This window comes from Lissotriton helveticus, chromosome 3_2, assembly GCF_964261635.1.
Source record: "Lissotriton helveticus chromosome 3_2, aLisHel1.1, whole genome shotgun sequence".
NCBI lineage: Eukaryota > Metazoa > Chordata > Amphibia > Caudata > Salamandridae > Lissotriton > Lissotriton helveticus.
The window spans coordinates 278,447,067-278,469,342 of NC_136062.1; the positions used below are offsets into that span (position 1 = coordinate 278,447,067).

General features: G+C 43.6%; 1 protein-coding gene across 1 annotated transcript in view; it reads left to right on the top strand.

Annotated features, from left to right (window-relative positions):
- Positions 1-22,276, top strand: part of CRABP1 (cellular retinoic acid binding protein 1) — a 163,773-nt gene that overhangs the window by 4,297 nt on the left and 137,200 nt on the right. The window contains exon 3 of the mRNA XM_078684642.1: positions 7,617-7,730. Within this exon, the coding sequence (XP_078540768.1) occupies positions 7,617-7,730 (114 nt within the window). The remainder of the gene's footprint in view (positions 1-7,616; positions 7,731-22,276) is intronic.

Sequence of the window (22,276 nt, forward strand, 5' to 3'; positions counted from 1 at the left end):
AGCCCCGCTGCTGTGACGGACCCTGGTGGTGCCAAACCGGTCATCACCATTTTGGGACGAGTGCTGTGATTGAGACTACTGATGGCAGCTTCGCAATGTTTTCCAAGCGCAAGCCACCCACTTGGGACCTTATTTTATGATTTATTACAGTGCACACGCCAAACTCACTTGAGAAATACTTTCTGAGCCAAGACTACGAAGACCATGAGGCTGCGGGGCAGCCACGCCCACTGAGGCAGGTACTGTTTAAATGTAGAGCTCACTATTGGCGTGTTTGCATAACTGTTCAGAAGTCAGCCTAAGACAAAGGGCAGGAGCCCGAAACGCGTCGGCAATAGACTTTGATGAGACGGTGTTGTTTGCTTCGAACCTGTGTAGCTGCAGCCTCAATTAAATTGCAAACAGAAATTCACACTCGTGTTGGGCTCCATCATTCGAGGCAACTCTGTGTGTTTGGTATATATATATATATATATATATATATATATATATATATATATATATATATATGTATGTATGTATGTATGTATGTATGTATGTATATATATATATATATATATATATATATATATATATATATATATATATATATATATATATATATATATATATATATATCCAAGAAAGAAGTGACTCAAACAGATATATTCACCAAAGAACAAAAATATATTTCCACTACAATGTTTCAGCTTCCGCCTTCCTCAGGTAGTTTCAAGATGGTAAGCTCAGTGGCTGCACAGATGACACAGCTGAATTTTTAAAAAGCATCATGAGTGAAGATTCCATTTGGAATGTGGAATCAATGCAGTCCTGAGAGTTCTTGAGATATGCAGTAATCAGGATGTATTGTCAGTAATGTTCAGTCCATCTGGATGCAATGATTTTAAACGGTACATCCAGAAGTTTTCCCTGGAGTCCAGTAGTTCTTCCTTTGAGACATGTTCCACGGGGAAAATCTTCAAATCTGATAGTGAATGATCCACAAGGTTAAAATGATTGGCTACAGACTGGTCAATTTTCGTATTAATTATTGCTGATTTGTGGTTCCTGAATCGTGTGCGGAGGTCATTCATTGTTTGGCCTACATATTGTTTTTTACAGCTTTGCCGTTGGCACTGAATCACATAAATAATGCATGTTGAGCGGCATGTAAGATGCTGCCTTATTGCATAGGTCCTTCTGGTAACATAACTAGTAACCGATGATGTTTGTAAAAGGTATTCACACGTGATGCACCTTTTAGAGTCACAGTAATGAACCCCTTCATTTGTTACAGCTTGCTTGAGTTCAGCTCTCACAATAAGAGATCGTAAATTTGGAGCTCTGCGGTAAGCAATGACTGGCGGTTTTGGAAAAACCTTTTGTAATTTTTCACAAGTGACAGTAAGGGAAATGTTTTTTGCATTATATTTCTGTAGTTGGGAGCTGATGGATGATAGTCAACTACAAATAGAGTTCTGTCACTTTTGTTTCTGACATTGGTATTCCAAATAAGTGCTTCTCTGGGTAACTCCAAAGACTTTTCAATTTGTTGCTGTATGATATGCAGAGGATAGCCTCGCCTTCTAAATAATGTAGCAAGATCCTGTAGATGGTCTTTACAGGTTTCCTATTGCATCCAGATGGACTGAACATTACTGACAATACATCCTGATTACTGCATATCTCAAGAACTCTCAGGACTGCATTGATTCCACATTCCAAATGGAATCTTCACTCATGATGCTTTTTGAAAATTCAGCTGTGTCATCTGTGCAGCCACTGAGCTTACCATCTTGAAACTACCTGAGGAAGGCGGAAGCTGAAACATTGTAGTGGAAATATATTTTTGTTCTTTGGTGAATATATCTGTTTGAGTCACTTCTTTCTTGGATATTTTATTTCTTTGTGACTCATTGTATCCTTTGGGATCCAGATTTTTGCCCTGGCTTACTGTTGTTTTCTTGTGATCCTTCATCTTCAAGTCTTATATATATATATATGTATATATATATATATATACTTGCTACCCAATGAACAATATGGAGTTTTCATTGAAAAACTATGACAAGTGTGGGAAAGATAAAGCAGAGCAAAAATGATACAGACAAACATACAAGCTTCATGTTCAGATGAAGGCTGAAGAGAGGTAAATCCCCCTGAGTGGAATTTCCTCACATCCATTATTATATCACAGTGGCGTAGTAATATTGCACAATTAAAGGTATTTTTGAGTGCAAGACACATTTTGTAGATAATTTTTGCATGAAAGTTGCACTTGAACACAAGCATATCTTTGGGCATAGCGCTCAGTGACTTGTGCTCTGTTCTGAAGGTCCTACATACAACCTTAAATTTAACCACTAATCCACAATTCCAACAGCCAATAGTTTACACCCTCTGCCTTCCTTTCAGTCTCTTCCATAATATGTCTGCACCTTCCCCTCTGACGTTTATATTTTTGCTGTGACGTGACAAATGCTGGTAGTGCTTATGTTTGACACAGCTCTGACTCTTCTAATTTCATCCCTCTGCCTGCCCCGTCTGTTCCTCAGCAAGAGCTCCACAAGGACTTGTGCAAAAAAGCAAAGATGCAGCCTGCAGTCAAAAGAGTGACAGCTTGAATGGTCATCCCCTTACCCTCGTCCCCCCAAAAAGCTTCAATCCCCGGTCTCTTACCGATTCGTATGAATGAACATGGTTGCGATCGTGTAGAATACAAGTGGAACTTAAGTGCAACATTAAACTTGTCAATGACAGCCAAGCGCAATTCCCTTTCACAAATAGGCACCACTCATCTGTGGTAACAAGCACAGCAACTCCTGCCGTCCTATGAGGAGCTAGAACACTGCAAGAAAGATAACATACGGCCATAAATGACGGCTTCTGCTGACAACTATTGATTTCAATAAAGCAATTCCTAAGAGCGAGAAGAGAATTCTTGTGTTCATTCTTTCAACAGCAGCTGCCTACTGGCTTGAGCAGAGCAATTGTGATGTCACAAATCACCTGTGCTTATTTATTACACCTGCAAAAAACATAGTTGATGGACAGAATGTAGAGCAATGTCATACATTCACCCCAGTACAAAGATCTGGGCCTAAATCCATCGTTTTTTTGCACTCCACACCACCCTGGATTAGACACTGGCTATATGCAAATCAGCTCTGACCCTGTGCCTCATGGGAACAGTCCAGTCCGAACTACCAAGCCATGTCTTTCCCAGACCGGAATGTATGACATTGTTCTACATTCTGTCCATCAACTGTGTGTTTTGCAATTTTCACCCCAAGTGGGCTGGGTATGCTCAGACGTGAGTCCCAGGCTCTCCACACCACTGGAGTCAGGCTATTCAGGCTGATGAAGGCTGATAGCCAGAAACCGGTCCTTGGATGCTTGATTCCGGTCTGGGAAAGACATGGCTTGGTAGTTCGGACTGGACTGTTCCCATGAGGCACAGGGTCAGAGCTGATTTGCATATAGCCAGTGTCTAACCCAGGGTGGTGTGGAGTGCAACAAAACGATGGATTTAGGCCCAGATCCTTGTACTGGGGTGAATGTATGACATTGTTCTACATTCTGTCCATCAACTGTGTGTTTTGCTATTTATTACACCTGGGCAGCTATGTATTGTCTTATTATGGGACTAGTGATGTCACAACTAGATAGCATAAGAAAAAGTTTTTGGACAGGGATTTCAGGCTCCTATGTGTTATGACACAGTATTACGAGTGATTTTGACAAGGACAAGAATATGTGACCAACGGTAGGGAACAGAGGCTCAGGTTCTAATTCCAGAATGCCCAATTGACAAGAAAAACAGGATGGTTCTAGGCACTCCAAAAGTGTAAATAAATATGTGTAAGGCAACTATGTACAACACCATTCTATGCTGCACTGCTCCAATTCGATGCCCCCACCTCCAAGATGTGCTAGATTCTGTAATCTGACCTCACCTGAAGTCCACTGACCTCATTCGCTGTCTTCTGGCTAGGTAGGTTGTCAGTATACGAATCCCCCATATGTACTACATACATATTTGTGACTGTTGTATATGTAGCGCCTCATGTCAAAGTTACTCCTGCTACCATGGAAATTATCTATCTGTTGTTTCTTGGCGCGAGGTCCTAACTGTAATATGTCTAAAAAGTTAACGATGCAATGGAAAGCAACATGTACTCCAAGAAGGACTGCCTATTTGGAGTATTCTTTTTTATATCAGTTAATTAATTAGCACTCATCCCTTCAATGTATTTCATATGCTATAATAATATAGATGATGAGCTATTTATGACTTAGTAAGAGCTTCGAAGCTCTATAAGTAGAGTTTTGTGAGCCTTGTGCAATGATTCACATTGCATTGGCCTAGAGAGGATGGTGGTTGGAGTAGGCACAATTAAAGATAGTCACAATCAAAAGCACCATTTGCTGAATTTCTGTGTGCAGCCTTTCCTCCATACAAGGAGTGCCTTGAGGTGATTTAGACTCAAGAGCTGCAGCAACTTGTGTTACTTCTTCTGGTAATTCTGGGGTCAGACATTTTTGCAAAGATTATTATATATTATTTAAAGAGTGACTAGCTGACTCGATGTCACCGGAACAGAAAGGTTCCAGGTATGAGATTTAAGTTGAACAATCAGTGCATTCTGGGAGTTGTAGTGTTCATTTGCCTCAACTGGGCTGCCACAACTGGGGCTTTATTACAGATATGGCGCACAATCCCGTTCTTCCATGTGGCATACACTTACGTATGTGAACTAGGTGCAGAGTAGGACAGTAGTACACCCAGCTCCAGAGGGATTTCTGTGGGGGTCGCTGAAGCCCCCATATCCCCCACAAATAGGTGCTGGCTCTGATTGTACATCACCTCTATGTGGCCCGTAGACTGCGTGCATTCTGATGGCCTCTTTGCCTGCATCCTTAATATGTGCAGGACTAAAGAATTTTCGCATTTGCATTTGGCCACAGCGCAGCGCCAGCTGTATTGCACAAAGCATTTGTGTCCCCTTCTGTAATACCAAAGTGCCCCAGGTGGTGCAAAGGTGCACACACTCATTGCACCCCTGGCTCTCTCAGTAACACATCCCCTGATAGCAATAATGCAAAAAAAGCAATGGCCTGAGCAGGTAGTCTTAAATTCCCCTAATCAGCTACAGTACAAACCTGCAGACATGGCTGGTGGCCATCCCTCATGGTGCACGATCACGTCCATTTCCACGGTGCTTTTGGACAGACCGTCAATAAAAACAGATGCGGCCTGCAAGAGGGGACATAAGCGGATACTGCACTTCCTGCTCAGAGAGGCCTGGGCGGTAATAGCCAACTCCCAAGGCAAGAATTAAAGACCACGACAAATGAGCATATTGATTCTAGGCCGACAATGGGCTCTACAACATCCGACTCCCGGCCTCAGTTCATCTTTTGTTGCCGCAAACAAAGAGGGGCCCGCCTGAGAATAGGAGCCGTCTGCAGAGAACGCCTTCTGGGAAACCGCACTTTCATTAATTTCTGCTTAATGACGATTACACGTGCGCACACTGTCTGCATACTAACGCGTGGGGCACAAGTTTTCTTATGAATCGTCTGCCTTCTTTTCTCAGATTAATGGACCGTGCCAGGGCTGTAAAGAGAGGCGCTCAGATTCCTCACAGAGCATCCGTGCACCCAGCCGTACCCCCCCCCCCCCCCCCCCCGGGTTCACTCACGCACTCCCACAGCATCCTCGCAGCGCTACTCCTCAAAGGCTTCAGCTGTGTACATTCTTCACACACTCTCTCAGTCGCAATTACAATTAATACGTATGTGGCCATCGCTCTGCGCAATCTGCAAAGAGGCCAAATACTGGAAGTTTGTGTAGTCAGAACACTCTTAAACCTGACAGGCCATGTGTGAATCTTGCACTCCCCACAGTAGCAGTTCCAGAGCTCTAAATAGTGCCTGTCACACCCACAACGTCACACCCACCCGCAATCTGAACTAGCAATGCCCACCAGTGCCCAATAAAACGATCAGCATAACCCACAATAGAAGACCATATATGATCTATTTAACATTAACAGACAAAAAACAGGGATCGATTTCTCAACAATGACTGCAAAAACGCTCTATGTAAGCCATGTCAGCGGTACCGTTTTAATGTCACGTTTTACTTCACCTTGCATGAGTTAAGAATATTTAAATTTTCAGATATTGTTCCTGAAGTTTTTTTTTTGATGCAACACAGGACTCCTGTAGAGTGCGTACTGTGGACTGAGTTGTTGTTGAGAAATCGATCCCTGTTTTTGTTTTTTTCTCTGTTAATGTTAAATAGATCATATATGGTCTTCTATTGTGGGTTATGCTGATCGTTTTATTGGGCACTGGTGGGCATGTACGTGTTCTCCCTCAAGTTGGCTGATGTACGGATGTCGGATCTGTATTGTTATACAGTTATTTTTCTTTTTTGCAAAAAACTTAATACAATGACCCCCTCCCCCCCCCCCCCCCCCCCCCCACACACACAAAGAAAAAGTTAAGGAGATCAATATTGGTCCCTACAGGGACTCATTTCAGAGTCAATTTGTAATGAGCAGGCAGGACCCGTCCCGTTTCGAACCCCATGTTTGTCTATGAGGATATCTATGGGACAGAATGGGGGCAGGAGGGATTCAACATTGGACAGGAAGTCATGAACAACATCAAGTTGTACATTGGAAAGGATATTTTCCAACATGGCTTTCAAGTCATAAATGACTCAAGCCTTGCTCTCTATGTGTATGATTTAAGTTGTCACCCCAATGCTGCTGACCGGTCCCACTGTTGATATTAACCCAGGGACTTCAATCAATAAAACCATAACAGCAGATACACCTAAGGGTCTCAGTCCGAGTGCCCCTCCAAAATCATGCAGTAACTCTGCACGGGGAATTACCAGTTTTTGGGGTACGGTTTCCTCCGGGTGTGGTATTACCTCAACATTAAGATTCGAGGATGATGCACTAAAACAGCATGCTTCCTCGATTCCAAGTTGCAAAACTCTTAATATCGCAACGTTTTTAAACCATAAAAGCAATACATAACTGTGCCAACAAATTAATAAATAGATGCATGGACGAATTAGTAACAATTCGGCATTTGGCTAACAGTAGTAAAAATATTGTAAGGCAAGCTCAACCTTTCATCCTTCCTCTGTTAATGAAATGAGCGCAATTGCACTGCTTAAAATTGACAACGACTTCTGAGCACCTGGATGTCTCTAAATCATGCCTGGCATAAAATGAACTATAAGGGGTCAGCATTACTATTATGAATTACATTATTAGAATTTGAGCTGAGGTAAAAATCTAGTCATTTGTTTAACTCATTTAGCTCATTTCAACTGTGTTTATGGTGTAAGCAGTCTTTAGGGCTGATTTACAGAAGCACTTATGAACAAGGGAAATAGGACGACGGAGGACTCTCTTCCACACTCCCTGCGCCTTTGTGCTTCCCCGCGAGGATGTCTGGCTTGCATGGCACTCAGTGCATGTCTGTCTCGTGCTCCCTCTCCCCTGCGCTGGTGCTTTACTGCAGCCATCCTTCTCGGCCGCGTGCATTGTTGTCTGCCTCCAGCTGCCAGGCGGCTTCATTAATGTTACTAATGGTTTTCTTGCCTGCAGAGTTTAGCCACTTGGGAGACTGAAAACAAAATCTATTGCAAGCAAACCCTAGTCGAAGGAAGCGGGCCTAAGACCTTCTGGAGTCGAGAATTAGTCAACGACGAGCTGATTTTGGTAAGATGTTTTCAACTCCATTAGTAAAATGTCTCCTTGCAGACCCCATCTGTGTCCCCTCATGTTGAAAGAATGCTCTGATATATAGGGCTTGCAGTGCAGCAACATGGTCTTCAGGGCACCCCTCTCAAGGATGCTGGGCACTTGAGACATGGTACAAGTTCTGGGGAGGGAAAGTGGTCCATAAATAAGGGGTGTGTTTACTTAGCTAAAGGCTGTCTATAGGTCAGTGAACCTGGCCCTGGGCAGTGTCTGATTCACAATGCTGCAATGTGATGCTCACAGCACCAGGTTCGTTTACGTAAAATACAGAGTAATGATTTGGATACAGGAAGAAGGTACACCAGAGTCTTCAATAAAAAAACATACAGAAGCAGAAAGATGGGAAAGCGCACAAAGATGGTCCCTGCAATGTTAAATTAGGGTTTTGTGTCTCACAGCACCATTACTAACAGAAATGTATATCTTGCACACCCAGCAGCTGCACAATAAGACTACTGCTGCATACTGCTGGTTTCTTCATTTCGATTTGTGTATGGATAGTCACTTTTGAGGGTAAAAGTGCTCAGTCTGGAATTCCTGATATTTAATATTATGCAGCGTGTGCCTGTTTAATATAACTATGCAGATGTACTTTGATAGTGATTATAGCGCTTTACACTAATGAGTGGCTGAAGCTTAAAGAGCCCTTAATTAACAACTACAGGGATATAACAAGTATTGACAAAGCCAAAAGGTCTGACTTTAAAGCTGCTGATGCATGCCCATACAGGCACACACAAAACACTGTTATTATGCATTAAGTGAATTAAATGGCATATGTTCCATAAAGGAGATTTCAGCTTGATAGATTGAGAGCTAATCAATAATGTGTTCATACTTGATAGTAGGTCATAGCTGTTCGACCTGGCCCTCTGCAGTCACCCCCAAAAATGTTGCCGTGACCCTCCGTTTTTTGCTGATTTTTGTTTGATGGCCTTATGACTGTGCACTGCTAACTAGTGCAAAAGTGCTTGTGCTCTCTCCCTAAAACATGGTAGAACTGGCTTACTTCCAATTGGCATATTGAATTTAAGTATAAGTCCCTACTAAAGTGGTACTACTTCTTGCCTGCAGCACTGAATGTGCCATCCACTTTAATAGCCCTTTACACATGCCCCAGGCCTGCCATTGCTGCCTATATGTGTGCAGTTTTAAACTGTCATTTCAACCTGGCAAAATACTAACACTGTGAGACCCAAACCGTATGTTTTTAATACATATAAGTCACCCCCAGGGTAGTCACTGCACAGTCCAGTGGGCAGGGTGCAATGTATTTAGAACGTAGAGCGTGTACTTTAAAGTTTTACATGTCCTGGTAGTAAAAAACCCTTCAATTTGTTTTTCACTACTACAAGGCCTGGCTCTCCCATAGGATAACTTTGGAGTTAACTAATTACATTTTATAAGTGTCATTTCCAAATGGGAACAGGTAACCAGTTCATGTTTGGTGTGTCTGGTATTGGAATTTAAAATCCTTTCTTATGGTGAAGTCGGATTTTAAATTAAAATTTTGAAAATGCCACTTTTAGTAAACATGCATTTTCCTGCCTTAGCCATTTAGTGTCTGTAGCTTGTCTCTTGTCACATGACTGGGTGTAGCTGACAGTTGGGCTTTGTGTATTCCTCCTAGACAGCTACACACAATAGAGAGCTTAGGTGTCCCTAGATGGACCATTATTGGTAGTATGGGAGGGCGGAATCAAGCACAGCCCTACTTACACTTGAATAGACTGTGTCCTGCTTCCACAAAAAGGGTGGCATACTCCCTATAGTTAGTTTGGAGCCAGGACAGGAAAGGCAGGATGCCTGAGGACTTAAAATAGAAACTTCTAGAAACATCCCCCCACTTCAAAGGCACAACTGGGTATAAAGACTGGAGCTCGGACACCAACTCTTCCGTACACCTCTGGACTCATGGATACTCTGCCAGGAAGAAGGACTGTTGTGCTGCTGATCTGCACTCTGCTTAATTGCACTCTGCTGGACTACTGCCTTGCTGTGCTGCTGCTGTGCTCACCTGCTGCCCTCCTGCCCGGATGAGAAGGACTGGACCCACATCTCTTGAACACAGAACCCCAGAGTGACTTTAAGGGCTAGATGGCTTGCCTCTTGACTTCAGCCTCAGGGAAAGAAGGCTCCAGAAACCCTGCACCTCGACTCTGCCATCTGTGAGTCTACCCTGCCAAGTAGTGAAACCCCAGTCCTGAACCCTTGGCCGTAGGCTTAAGGTACTTTGCCAGCCTCTACTGATCCAGCTAAACGTCGGTTTAGCTTTATCAAAGAACGAATAACCAAAATAAATAAATAATAATAATAACTACTAAACCATTCACATTTAAAACTAACAGGTTACAAAAGGGAATCCACTACTAATAATAATTAGAAGAAACGGCAAACAATAAATTCTGCTGCACATCTACCGTTGTTGAATGTAGAGGATTAAAATGCCTGACAGAAGCACCAATAAACTAAGCAGAAATAAATGCACATTTGTTTATTGCCAGTAGGTAGTTATAGTTAGGACCACTTTTTCCCATAGACAGAGCATTTTTTTGTTTTGGCACAGTTTGATGAATCTTCACAACATTTTCTAAAGAAAGTACAACACTTTGCCTAGTTATGCATGGAAAGTTTCGGGGTGATTCGTAAAGTAGGGGCAAAGAAAAGGAGGTGTCGCAAAACGATTTTCCCCATGCATTTCTATGGGGATTTTGCAACTTTTAGACACAGCTACTGGCCAAGCCACTGAAATAGATAAAATGTGTTCAGTAGTTTTGGAGTTATTAAATAAATAAAAATTTGTATATCTAGGGCCACTGATCCTCCTTGTTATACTTATTTGAAGAACCTATAACTCATGCTATTAAGTAACTTTAAGTCATGAGTTTTAGTTTCTTAATATAAGTATTACTATAAGTATAACTATAACTGTTGACATTCTATGGTTTTCAGTGGACAGAACGTAAACCTAACTATAACGTCCTTTTAACCGTTGGGTCTTTTCAATGAATTTGCATGTTTTTTAAACGTATATATATATATATGTATATATATATATATATATATCAGCACGCTTCTTTTGTGAAAAAGAAAACAGAAGCCACCATGGGGAAATCCGAAGGAGCAGCTTTATTCTCAGTAACAACAGGCAAATGCATTTCGGCCGTGAGGCCTTTCTCAATGCCCTCAGTTGCAGAAATGAACACGCCTCCTCCCCTTGGATTAATTTGAATGTCCTGCCCAGTCTTGATTGGCTGTTCTCCCTATTCCTCCCACTCCAGCCGGAGTGGGCTGCCCAACGTGCAGTGGCCACCAGGTGACTGGACTGCATGTCCCAGAATGCCATGTTCCAGCGAAGGGGTCTGCAGGTTAGGGATGACATCCCATGCAAATGTGTGACTGGCAGGTAAGTCCAAAGAAAGAGCGTGCCTCCATTCCATTAAACTTATAGAGTTAAGCAGGCTCCCTCGAGTCCCCAAGCCGCAGCTACCTTAAACGCCCAGGTTGCGTTCTTTACGAGGCTCCATCCCCGCCTTCTGGGGTCACCAGGTGTCCACCGGAAAAACTGCTACCGCAAAAACACTCCCACACCAGCCGAAGCTGCCGATGCCAATGGTTCCGGTGGAACTTGCGCTGCGGGTTGCTTCTGGACCGTGTCACTGGCTCACACGGTAATGAATATCAGCACGCTTCTTTTGTGAAAAAGAAAACAGAAGCCACCATGGGGAAATCCGAAGGAGCAGCTTTATTCTCAGTAACAACAGGCAAATGCATTTCGGCCGTGAGGCCTTTCTCAATGCCCTCAGTTGCAGAAATGAACACGCCTCCTCCCCTTGGATTAATTTGAATGTCCTGCCCAGTCTTGATTGGCTGTTCTCCCTATTCCTCCCACTCCAGCCGGAGTGGGCTGCCCAACGTGCAGTGGCCACCAGGTGACCGGACTGCATGTCCCAGAATGCCATGTTCCAGCGAAGGGGTCTGCAGGTTAGGGATGACATCCCATGCAAATGTGTGACTGGCAGGTAAGTCCAAAGAAAGAGCGTGCCTCCATTCCATTAAACTTATAGAGTTAAGCAGGCTCCCTCGAGTCCCCAAGCCGCAGCTACCTTAAACGCCCAGGTTGCGTTCTTTACGAGGCTCCATCCCCGCCTTCTGGGGTCACCAGGTGTCCACCGGAAAAACTGCTACCGCAGAAACACTCCCACACCAGCCGAAGCTGCCGATGCCAATGGTTCTGGTGGAACTTGCGCTGCGGGTTGCTTCTGGACCGTGTCACTGGCTCACACGGTAATGAATATCAGCACGCTTCTTTTGTGAAAAAGAAAACAGAAGCCACCATGGGGAAATCCGAAGGAGCAGCTTTATTCTCAGTAACAACAGGCAAATGCATTTCGGCCGTGAGGCCTTTCTCAATGCCCTCAGTTGCAGAAATGAACACGCCTCCTCCCCTTGGATTAATTTGAATGTCCTGCCCAGTCTTGATTGGCTGTTCTCCCTATTCCTCCCACTCCAGCCGGAGTGGGCTGCCCAACGTGCAGTGGCCACCAGGTGACCGGACTGCATGTCCCAGAATGCCATGTTCCAGCGAAGGGGTCTGCAGGTTAGGGATGACATCCCATGCAAATGTGTGACTGGCAGGTAAGTCCAAAGAAAGAGCGTGCCTCCATTCCATTAAACTTATAGAGTTAAGCAGGCTCCCTCGAGTCCCCAAGCCGCAGCTACCTTAAACGCCCAGGTTGCGTTCTTTACGAGGCTCCATCCCCGCCTTCTGGGGTCACCAGGTGTCCATATATAGCCAGCAGCGCTAATTATAACTTGTGACCCCTCCATGCACTGCTTATGGCCTCACATATAATATCCCTCATGACATGTTCTATGACATTGTTTATGACATCTCAAATGACGTCATCCAGTGGAGGACGGCATGGCTCCCGCCTGCAGGGAGCAGCTAATAATGCTGCTTCCTGCTTGCAGGAGCAATATTTAGATCTGTTTCCCTGCCCGCATCACTGCAGGCAGGGAAACAGATTTAAAGTCCACCTCCACCTGGCAGGAGCATTTTTTAAGCTCACACCAGCTTGGGGAGGACTTGGTGTTTGCTACCTTGCTGCGTGATATTTAAAGATGCTCCCACCAAGCGAGAGCACACACAGGTTTCCCTACCCGCGCTGCCCTATGGGTGGGTACCATGAGAATTGCCCGTGAGCTTGTTCTGGGAATGGGGTCTCCAGGGCCATTAATGACCCTCTGCCCCTTCACCCCTTCATAAACACAGTCCCGTGGTTAGGCTCCCCAGGGCTTATAATCAGGGAATGCCCTGGCACTGGCCACTATTTTTTTTTTTGCAATCCAGCAAGAGTCTCGCAGGATAATGCAATTTTTTCCCTTTTTTTCTTTTTGGACCAGGAGGGCCCCTCTGGGTGCTCCCCATGAGCCGTGGGGGGGGGACCAGGATATCTTTTATTTTAAGAACTTCAGGACAGGGGACTAAGTCCCTGAGTCCTGTAATGGCTGCCAGCAACATTTTTCTCCTGCTGCTGGTAGCCAATCAGTGCGCTCGCTCTCACAGGAGTCTGACTCTCACATGAGTGAGATGGCCCAAGGGAATTAAAGCTCCCTGGGCCAATCAGAATGCAACATTTTTAAACTAATTTAAACCAAATCATAAAAAGAGCACTCTTTGGACCCAAATCTAGCTTCCTGCCAAATGTGGTGTAAATATGTTCAGCTGTTTTTGCTGTAATCTGTCTCAAAGAAGTCTATGAAAAATGCATAAGGATTTTGTGTTTTGGGACCCCACTTTTTCTTAGCCTCCACTTAACAGATCACCCCAAAATTTCCATAAAGGGGCTGAGGTGGATGTAGCTTGCTTTTGGAAAGTTTTGTGAAGGTTTGTCAAACAGGGCCAAAGTTATAAGCAAATCAAAAAACGCTCTGTCCACGATAAAGCAGACCTGACTATAACTACCTAGTGGTGACTATATATATATATATAAACCTTAGAAATTCACTGAAAACACCAAAGGTTACAAGGACGCTCTAGTTAGGAAATACAATTTAAAAAAACCTTAGAAATTCACTGAAAAAACCAAAGGTTACAGAGACATTATAGTTAGGCTTCACTAGTAAAAAAACAGCGAATTTCAGAAGTTATAGTTACCTTAGTTAACTATAACTTACATGCCGGCAATGCACTGGTTCTAACCTCTCATATCGCATCATTCATGACATGATTTGTGACATCACAGATGACATCTGAAATGACTTCATGATGATATCATCCAAAATACTACTCACACACCCACTCACACCCCCATACAACCACTCACACACCCACTTACTCATCCACAGAGCCACTCACACACTCGCTCATTTGCACACACAGCCACTCTCTTACCCATACACCAACTCACTCAGCCACTCACTCACCCATACAGTCACTCACACAGCCACTCAATCCTCCATACGGCCACTCACACACCCACTAACTCACCAATATAGATACTCAAACACCCAGTCACTCAACCATACAGCCTCTCAACAGAGTCACTCACGCCCCCACAGAACCACTTACTTATCTATTATCACATCACTACAAGTACTCACATGTCTATTCATCCACCCATACAGTCACTCATACAGGCACTCTCCAATAGGGAAACTCCCACTCCATCAATCAAACACCCACTCAAACAGCCATTCACTCACCCATAGAGGCACTCACATTACCACTCACTCACCCATATAGCCACTCACACAGCCACTAATTCACCCATATAACCACTCACGCAACCACTCACTCACCCTTACAGCCACTCACACTGCCACTTGCTCACTCATATAGCTACTCTCACACCCACTTATTCAACCAGATAGCTACTCACACACCCACTTATTCACCCATACAACCACTCAAACATCCACTCACACACTCATTCAGCCACTCAGACACCCACTCCCACAGCCACTCACTCACCAATACAGCTACTTAAACAGCCATCCACTCACCCATACAGCTACTCGCACACCCACTTATTCACCCATACAGCTACTTACACATCCACTTATTCACCTATACAGCCACTCATGCATTCACTCACACACTCCTACAGCCACTCAGACACTGACTCAGCCACTCACATAATATATGTTAAAAATGGAATAACTCATTAGTAGCACACAAAATATGCTAATTTCTTTTGTAGTACCTTAGTATATACGTTTAACACTCAGAAATATTTAGAAAACACTCACAATCACTGGATGGCATCATCAATGATTCCATCAGTCATGTCATTTGAGATGTCATCAGTCATGTCACTGACCATGCCATGATTGATGTAATATATGAGGTCCTTAGCAGTGCTTTGTGGGTGAGTACGTTCTAGTTAGCTCAGTAACTATAACTGCTAAATTTCACTCTCCTTGTATGAGTGAAGCCTAACTATAACATCCCTGTAACCTTTGTTTTTTTTCAGTGAATATACATATACATATAAACATATATATACTGCATGGGAGGAGCACGCTTTTAACACGACAGAAACACCTCTTCAAGAACTAAGGCATTTGAAAAAGGCTTGATGCCGAAACCGGTCATAACGATTTTTCTGAATAAATGTCCAAATGAACCCCGCTGTGTCCCTTCCTTTTTTTCAATGGAGAGGAGAATTCTTGGCCTACTTCAACTCCGTCGATCCAAGGTCGTGAACTATTCAAGTACATGGCGAAAAGTAATTTTACTGCCACCACCGGATTAGTCCTGGGTTTTAAACTGAGGCTTGGCGAGGGGACTTAATGCATGGCGCTATGGTGGTAAGTACATCGTAAACGCTTGGAATAACAGCAGGTCTGCCGCATTAGCAATAATTTTAACTTTCTGCAAAACAAAATCTACCATGTAATGAAGTCGATATGGCCATGGTTATTTGACATTGGGATATTGTTTTGCTAAGCGAGCAGCCCAGGGAGGTGCACTTCATTTGAGTCCTTCCTTTGTTACCACCATCTGAAAGTGCCAATCACGAGAGACTATGAGTGTTCAAAAAGACGCACCATGCATTTGGACATTGCTATATCTTTTAAGAAGCACTGAGGAAAGCTGTTGCTGAAACACGTCTGCTATATATTAAAAGGTTATGAGTTCCCATTAGTGCCTAAGCGTGCATTATCTTTGCAAGCGTCGGAGCTGATATATATATATACATATATATTACAAATATTGTCCTTACCTATATTTCCGCTGCAGTAACACTACCTGTCAAACCATATTTATAGGCTACTAGGCTTCAGCATGGGGATTGGTGTCATCTATCTCTGTTGTCCTGGGGTCCATCCTACTATGGCTCGGGAGGGAGGGCTGTGTCAACAATTACCCAGTAGGGTAATAACTGATTATCCAAATCCGGTGCTTGAATTTAAAAAAAACATACCATATCACACACTCTTATTAAAGAATATTGCACAGCAAATACTAAAAGGCATACCTAAAAAAAATGGATGCAGGGGCTACTGTGACTTGGGATACCACTTGCTGCTTCCCTTTACTCCCATGATAAGACTAGATTTCCCTAGAGTTACATTGCAGTTTATGCAGAATCAAAGATCAGGTGCAGATTACCCCAGTTCAGCATAAGCAGCTACCAGTTCAGTATAGACCGCCTTAGAGTCCCAGCAATTGTAGATCTCCCCGTTCCAGTCGTAGCTGGTAGGGAACTGGCAACACACATTTGTACCCACTCCCGCTTCTGAGATGAGATGCACGGTCAGCCACAGTCCTCTTCTTGGCACAAAGGCGGGGTCAATTTTAGTCACCCTTCTTGATACAGTGATAAGTCGGCTGCAAATCTGTGATTCCAGTCTGGAATGCATTACAGAAGAGATTAGATCCCACCAATCTTGGGGCTTGCAGATTTCTCTGCCCCATCTTCCTTTACATGGCAGACCCCAACAGCACCAGGGTCTCATTGCTGCTGGCACTCTCAAGACAATCACACCTCCTGCAGAGTTGGCAGGCTCCTTCTCTCACTGGCTGGCTTATAGATGTTCAGGTGCTTCAGAGAACATGAAACTGGAACAACAAATGGTTCCATGGCTCACACTACTATACAGTCAAAGCAAGCAGAAAATGTGGATTCTCTGCCTGCTGGAAACTGGTTTGGAGTGGCTCTTCTTTCAAGTGTTTTTCCAGGCTGCTCTCCAGAGACAGACTTTATGCAGAGTAATGTACCTCATTGCAGACTAGTAACCAGCCTGGAGTTCAACTGAGGCAAACAGAGGTTTTAGCTAGCAGTCTGCACCTGGCTATCTTCAGCTTCACTGAACAGTGATGAGAGGAAAGGCAAAACGCTGACCTCACCTATTTCTATTTATTGGATTTATAGAGCGCATGGCTGCCCAAGGCCTTCCCAGCGCTAAAAAGAGTTCCAACCATAAGCAAGCTAGGCCAATGACTAATTATTGTGGGAAAAGCCAGGTTTTCAAATTCTCCCTGAAAGCTAGTTTGTTTGGGGAAGCTCGAATTTCCAGTGGGAGGGCATTCCACAACTTAGGTATCAGATGGGTAAAAGATCTGCCTCCCCATCTGGCTCTTTTAACTCTGGTAGTTTTGAGGAGATGTTGCTGGGCGGATCTGAGATGTCTAGAAGGGATGTACCTGGATGTACCAGGATGTCAGGTTCCTCAGTTTTTCCAGACCTGAATTGTTATTAGCTTTACAAGCTATGGAAAGAGTTTAAAACTTAACTCTAGCCTCAATGGGTAGCCAGTGAAGCTGTATTAGTGCTTCCCTAGCAGAGATGCGGTTAGGGATCTTTAGCAAAAGTCTAGCGCCCGCATTCTGTCCCACTTGCAGCTTCCTAGTGACCCAGATACAGGGAGTTTCCATTGTCCAAACGTGAGATGAGGATGGATTGTATCACCATTTCCCTCAACTGCTCAGGGATTACATTAATGATTTTCCTTACTATTTTGAGCAGGGAAAACCATATCACTGAAAGTTTCCTTGATTGACAGTCCAGTATTAGGGAGTCTTCCACCCAAATACCAAGGTTTTTTATAGCGGATTTGGCGACAGGAGTATCTCCCATACATTTGGGCCACTGTATCAGAGGTGAGTGGATGCCCGGATCTCTGAGCAACATGAGCTCCATTTTCCCCCGTTCAGCTGTAGATAGCTGTTGGAAATACAACTCACCAATCTCTCCAGACAGATGGGTAGTTGATTATTAATAGATTCAGAGCCATTAGAAAAGGACACCAATAATTGGGTGTCATCGGCATATGACACCACTGATATTTCAAATTCCTGTACCACCTCAGCCAACTGGCGGACATAAACATAAAACAAAGTCGGACTGAGGGACGAGCCCTGCGGGACGCCACATTTGGTAGGGAGATGCACTGAAGCGCAGTTCCCTTCCATCACCTGGAAAGATCTCTTATCCAGGAATGAGGCAAGCCACTCCATGGCTTTTCCCTGAATTCCCACTTCCCCAATCTCACTTTTGAAATAGCATGATCCACAGTGTCAAAAGCGGCACTAAGATCTAGCAAGAGGATGGCGGCAGACCGACCCTCATCAAGTGTGGATTTTAACTCTTCAGTAACTGTCAGTAAGGCTGTTTCAGCACTGTATGTGGCTCGGAAGCCCATCTGGGTAGGGTGGAAGATATTATTAGACTCCAGGAAGTTATCCAAAGAATGGTTTACCCAGGTATGGTAAAAGAGAAGTTGGATGGAAATTATTCAAAATTGTTGGATCTAGATTGCCTTTCTTTTGGAGTGGCTTGATGATAGCATGTTTCCAGGCTTTTGTAACTAGCGCCGAATCTAGGGAGAGATTGAGAATTTCAGTCACCGAGGGTGAAACAATATCAAGTGCATCCAGTAGCAGACGAGGGGGCATTGAGTCCAATGGAGAACCCGATTTAATTGTCCTGATAAGCGGGAAAACAGGCCAGGAAAGATGTAGGGGTTGATTTAGCTGTTATAACAGTGATAGGTTCCCTGTTTTTAGGGAATTGGTCATATAGTTCTGTCACCTTATTAGAAAAATAGGCTGCAATGTCATTGCATCTTTTTAATGAACGTAAGAGGAGCATTTGTGTTTTCATGTGGGTTGGACATGGTTTTTACTACCTTAAACAATTCCTTAGGAGAATTTACTGCCTGGACTATTTTTTCTCCATAGAATTTGGATTGGGCTAACTTCATTTCATTATTCTATGATCTGATTAGCAACTTGTAGTCAGATTTGAGGGAGGGGTCATAATTTTTCCTCCAACCTCTCTCTAATGTTTTGCATTGTTTTTTAGTATGAGAAGCTGCTCATTAAACCATGGGGTGATTCCAGAGGAAGGTTTGCTGTTAGAGGTTTTTTTTCGGTGCACAGGTATTGGCGGATTGAGTAATCCAGTGTTCCCACTGCTGGCATTTTTTGTCTATGTTCCCCAAAAGAATACGGGAAGTTTCCTTGAGGGTGGTTTGCCATGTTTTAAAGTCCACTTTAGTACAACTCCTCTTAGTGATACTTTGAACTACAGATGAGTGCACTTGCAGTGGCCTAGGAAAGGTAAAGGTGATTAAGCAATGATCTGACCAAGGTACTGGCAAGGGTTTAGAGACTGTAATTTGCGGATCATTAGAGAAAATAAGATCCAGAGTATGGTCCTTCCCATGGGTAGGTAGAGTTACAAATTGGTTAAATTGCAATGCTTCCATGTCCCCTTGAAGCTGTCTAATATAATTGGAATCGTTCTTATCTATATGAAGATTAAAATCACAGAGAATTGTCAATCGAGTCTTTTCTATAGTTTATTTTAGGAGATTTGTACAGCGCTAGCTGGACCCAGGGGTATCAGAACGCTTCACAGCAGATACAATAATGTACAAACAGATAATACAGGAGAATGGTAGAACATGGGGGTTCGAGCAGGGAAGGGAACAAGCATATGGGTGAAGGGGGAGAGGAGAAGAGGGTGCAAGTTAAATCTGATGATCATCCGAGCGTATTAGACATTCAAGCCGTTTATACACAAAAAGTTTTCTTGATCCGAGTCAGTGTGGTCATTCTAGAAATTTAAGGAAAGATGGAGTGTTGGCTAGGGAGCTACCTGGGCTCTATCAGTTTGCTCGAGAGCGGCCGAGGAAGAGGGCTTTGAGTAGGCTCTTGAATTTTGGAAACAAGAGTGTTGTTCTGATGTGGGGTGGGATGGAGTTCCAGATTTTTGGGGCGTTTCAGGTAAAAAATGTGGCTGTGGTTTTATGCTTGCGAGTTTTTGGCGGGATGAGTAGTAGAGAGTTGGAGCTCCTGAGGTTTCTGGACTGGCCTGCCCTTTTGAGTTTGGCGGCCAGGTATTCCGGTTTGCCTGTATGCAGGACTTTGTGCGTGAGGCAGGCAGTTCTAAAGCTGGCTCGCAACTCAACTGGGAGCCATCTGAATTTTCTGAGAGCTGGAGAGATGTGTCTGTATTTCTTAATTTCGGTGACCATTCTGGCTGCTGCGCTGAGGGCTGTCTTCAGGGGGGCGAGGTGGGCTTTTGCTGTCCCAGTCAAGGTAGCGATCCCGTAGTCTATTCTGGAGAGGATCAGTGCTTGGGTGGCTTGTTGAAGGTCCTTGGGTGGGAGGAACGGTTTTATTTTGTATAGTAGTTTTAAATTGAGAAAGGCACTTTTTGCGGATCTTGTGATGTGTTTCTGCAGGTCCAGTTTTGGGTCTAGGGTGATCCCTAGAAATTTTACTGAATCCACCAAGGTGAGGTCACCATTGAGGTCATCAATGGCTTTGAGCCATTCTTCGATTTGTGGGTTATCGTCTTTGTTGTAAATGAGTAGTATTTCCATTTTTTTTCGGTTGAGTTTCAGGTGATTGGTTGTGAGCCAGTGTTGAACCTCCTTGAGCGTGTTGTTAAGTCTCTGGATGTCATCAATTGAGGTGGTTTCCAGATAAAGCTGTGTGTCATCTGCACATAAATGAAAGGGGATGTTGGATTTCCTAAGTAGAGAAGTAAGGGGTTCAATGTAGATGTTGAAGAGCTGAGGGGAGAGGACTGACCCTTCTGGAACACCTCTGATGACTGGGTGGAGGTCGGACTCGAAGTTTTTGATTTTTATTCTTTGTGATCGGTTGTGGAGAAAGGAAGAGAACCAGTGGAGGACCGTCTCTTGGAGACCAGCCCTTTCTTGTAGAACCTTTATGAGCAATTTGTGGTCAACTGTATCGAATGCGACCAATAAGTGTAGGAGGATGAGAAGGCAGCATTGATCCGAGTCGAGTGACTCGAGTAGGTCGTCTATGACATTGAGGATTGCTGATTTGGTGCTGCATCCCTTTCTAAAGCCCGATTCATGGGGATCTAGTAGATTGGTGTTATCCAGGTGTTGGGTCAACTGTGGGAGTACACATCTTTCCATGATTTTGGACAAAAAAGGTAGGTTTAAAACAGGTCTGAAATTATTCAGATCCTCCATGTCTAGACCTGGGTTTTTTTAGCAGTGGGGTGACTTGTCCTACTTTGATTGTTTTAGATGAGACAAATTCTTGCCCCAACCAAACGCACAGCTCTATGCCGCTGTTGCGACATTCCAATATATTTCAATTAAATTCAAGTTTTCATTTTTATACATTCAACTCTGTTCCACTTTTGACCTTTCTTCCTTGTTTATTATGCAAGTCCACATGCGGAATATATTGCCTTTTTTCAAATGTCTTCTATTTAAACTGTGCCCATCCGGACCTCTTGAATAAATACGATAGATGCAGAGGTTCTTCACAAGCAGTATTTATTCCATTAAAAACCCAATGAATTTCGGGCGACAAAGCGCCCTTCTTTGGGGGTCACTAGAAACAATAAAACATTTGCCAATTACTCATCTAATTCAAAGCACACTTTTATTTAAAGGAATTAGAAATCATCACACAAGTAATTAGAAATAATTGCACATGCAACTATTAATATTTTCACAGGGTTCCGTATTTTCAGTATGGCACTGACTAATCGAGAAGCATTAACATTAAGCACTGTTAACCTAATCAGCCAATCATTACACCTTCGTGCTAAAAAATGTGGATGCATTTCCCTACGTTTCCCATTATTATCCTCTACACCTTTCTCCTCAACCCACTTTATCCTGACCTTTAATTGCCGACCTTCTGCGAAAACTATCTGAACCCGACGGGCTGTTGTTATAATGACCATAGTGTTAGTGAAACATCTTATGTGTCCCGCATATTTTTATATAAAAAAAATCCCACATTTTTCGCTGAACACACATTCACCCCATTCTCATCGAGTCATCTTGCCCAGAAGATTCTAGGTTTACGCATACCTGCCGTGAAAGTTAATAGCCTCTCGTCCTCACCGACGCTCCCAACATTGTGTTCACCCACTTCACCTTCCCACTTTAAACCTAGAATCTTCTGGGCAAGATGACTGTGAAGGTCAGGATAAAGTGGGTTGAGGAGAAAGGTGTAGAGGATGATAATGGAAAACGTAGGGAATTGC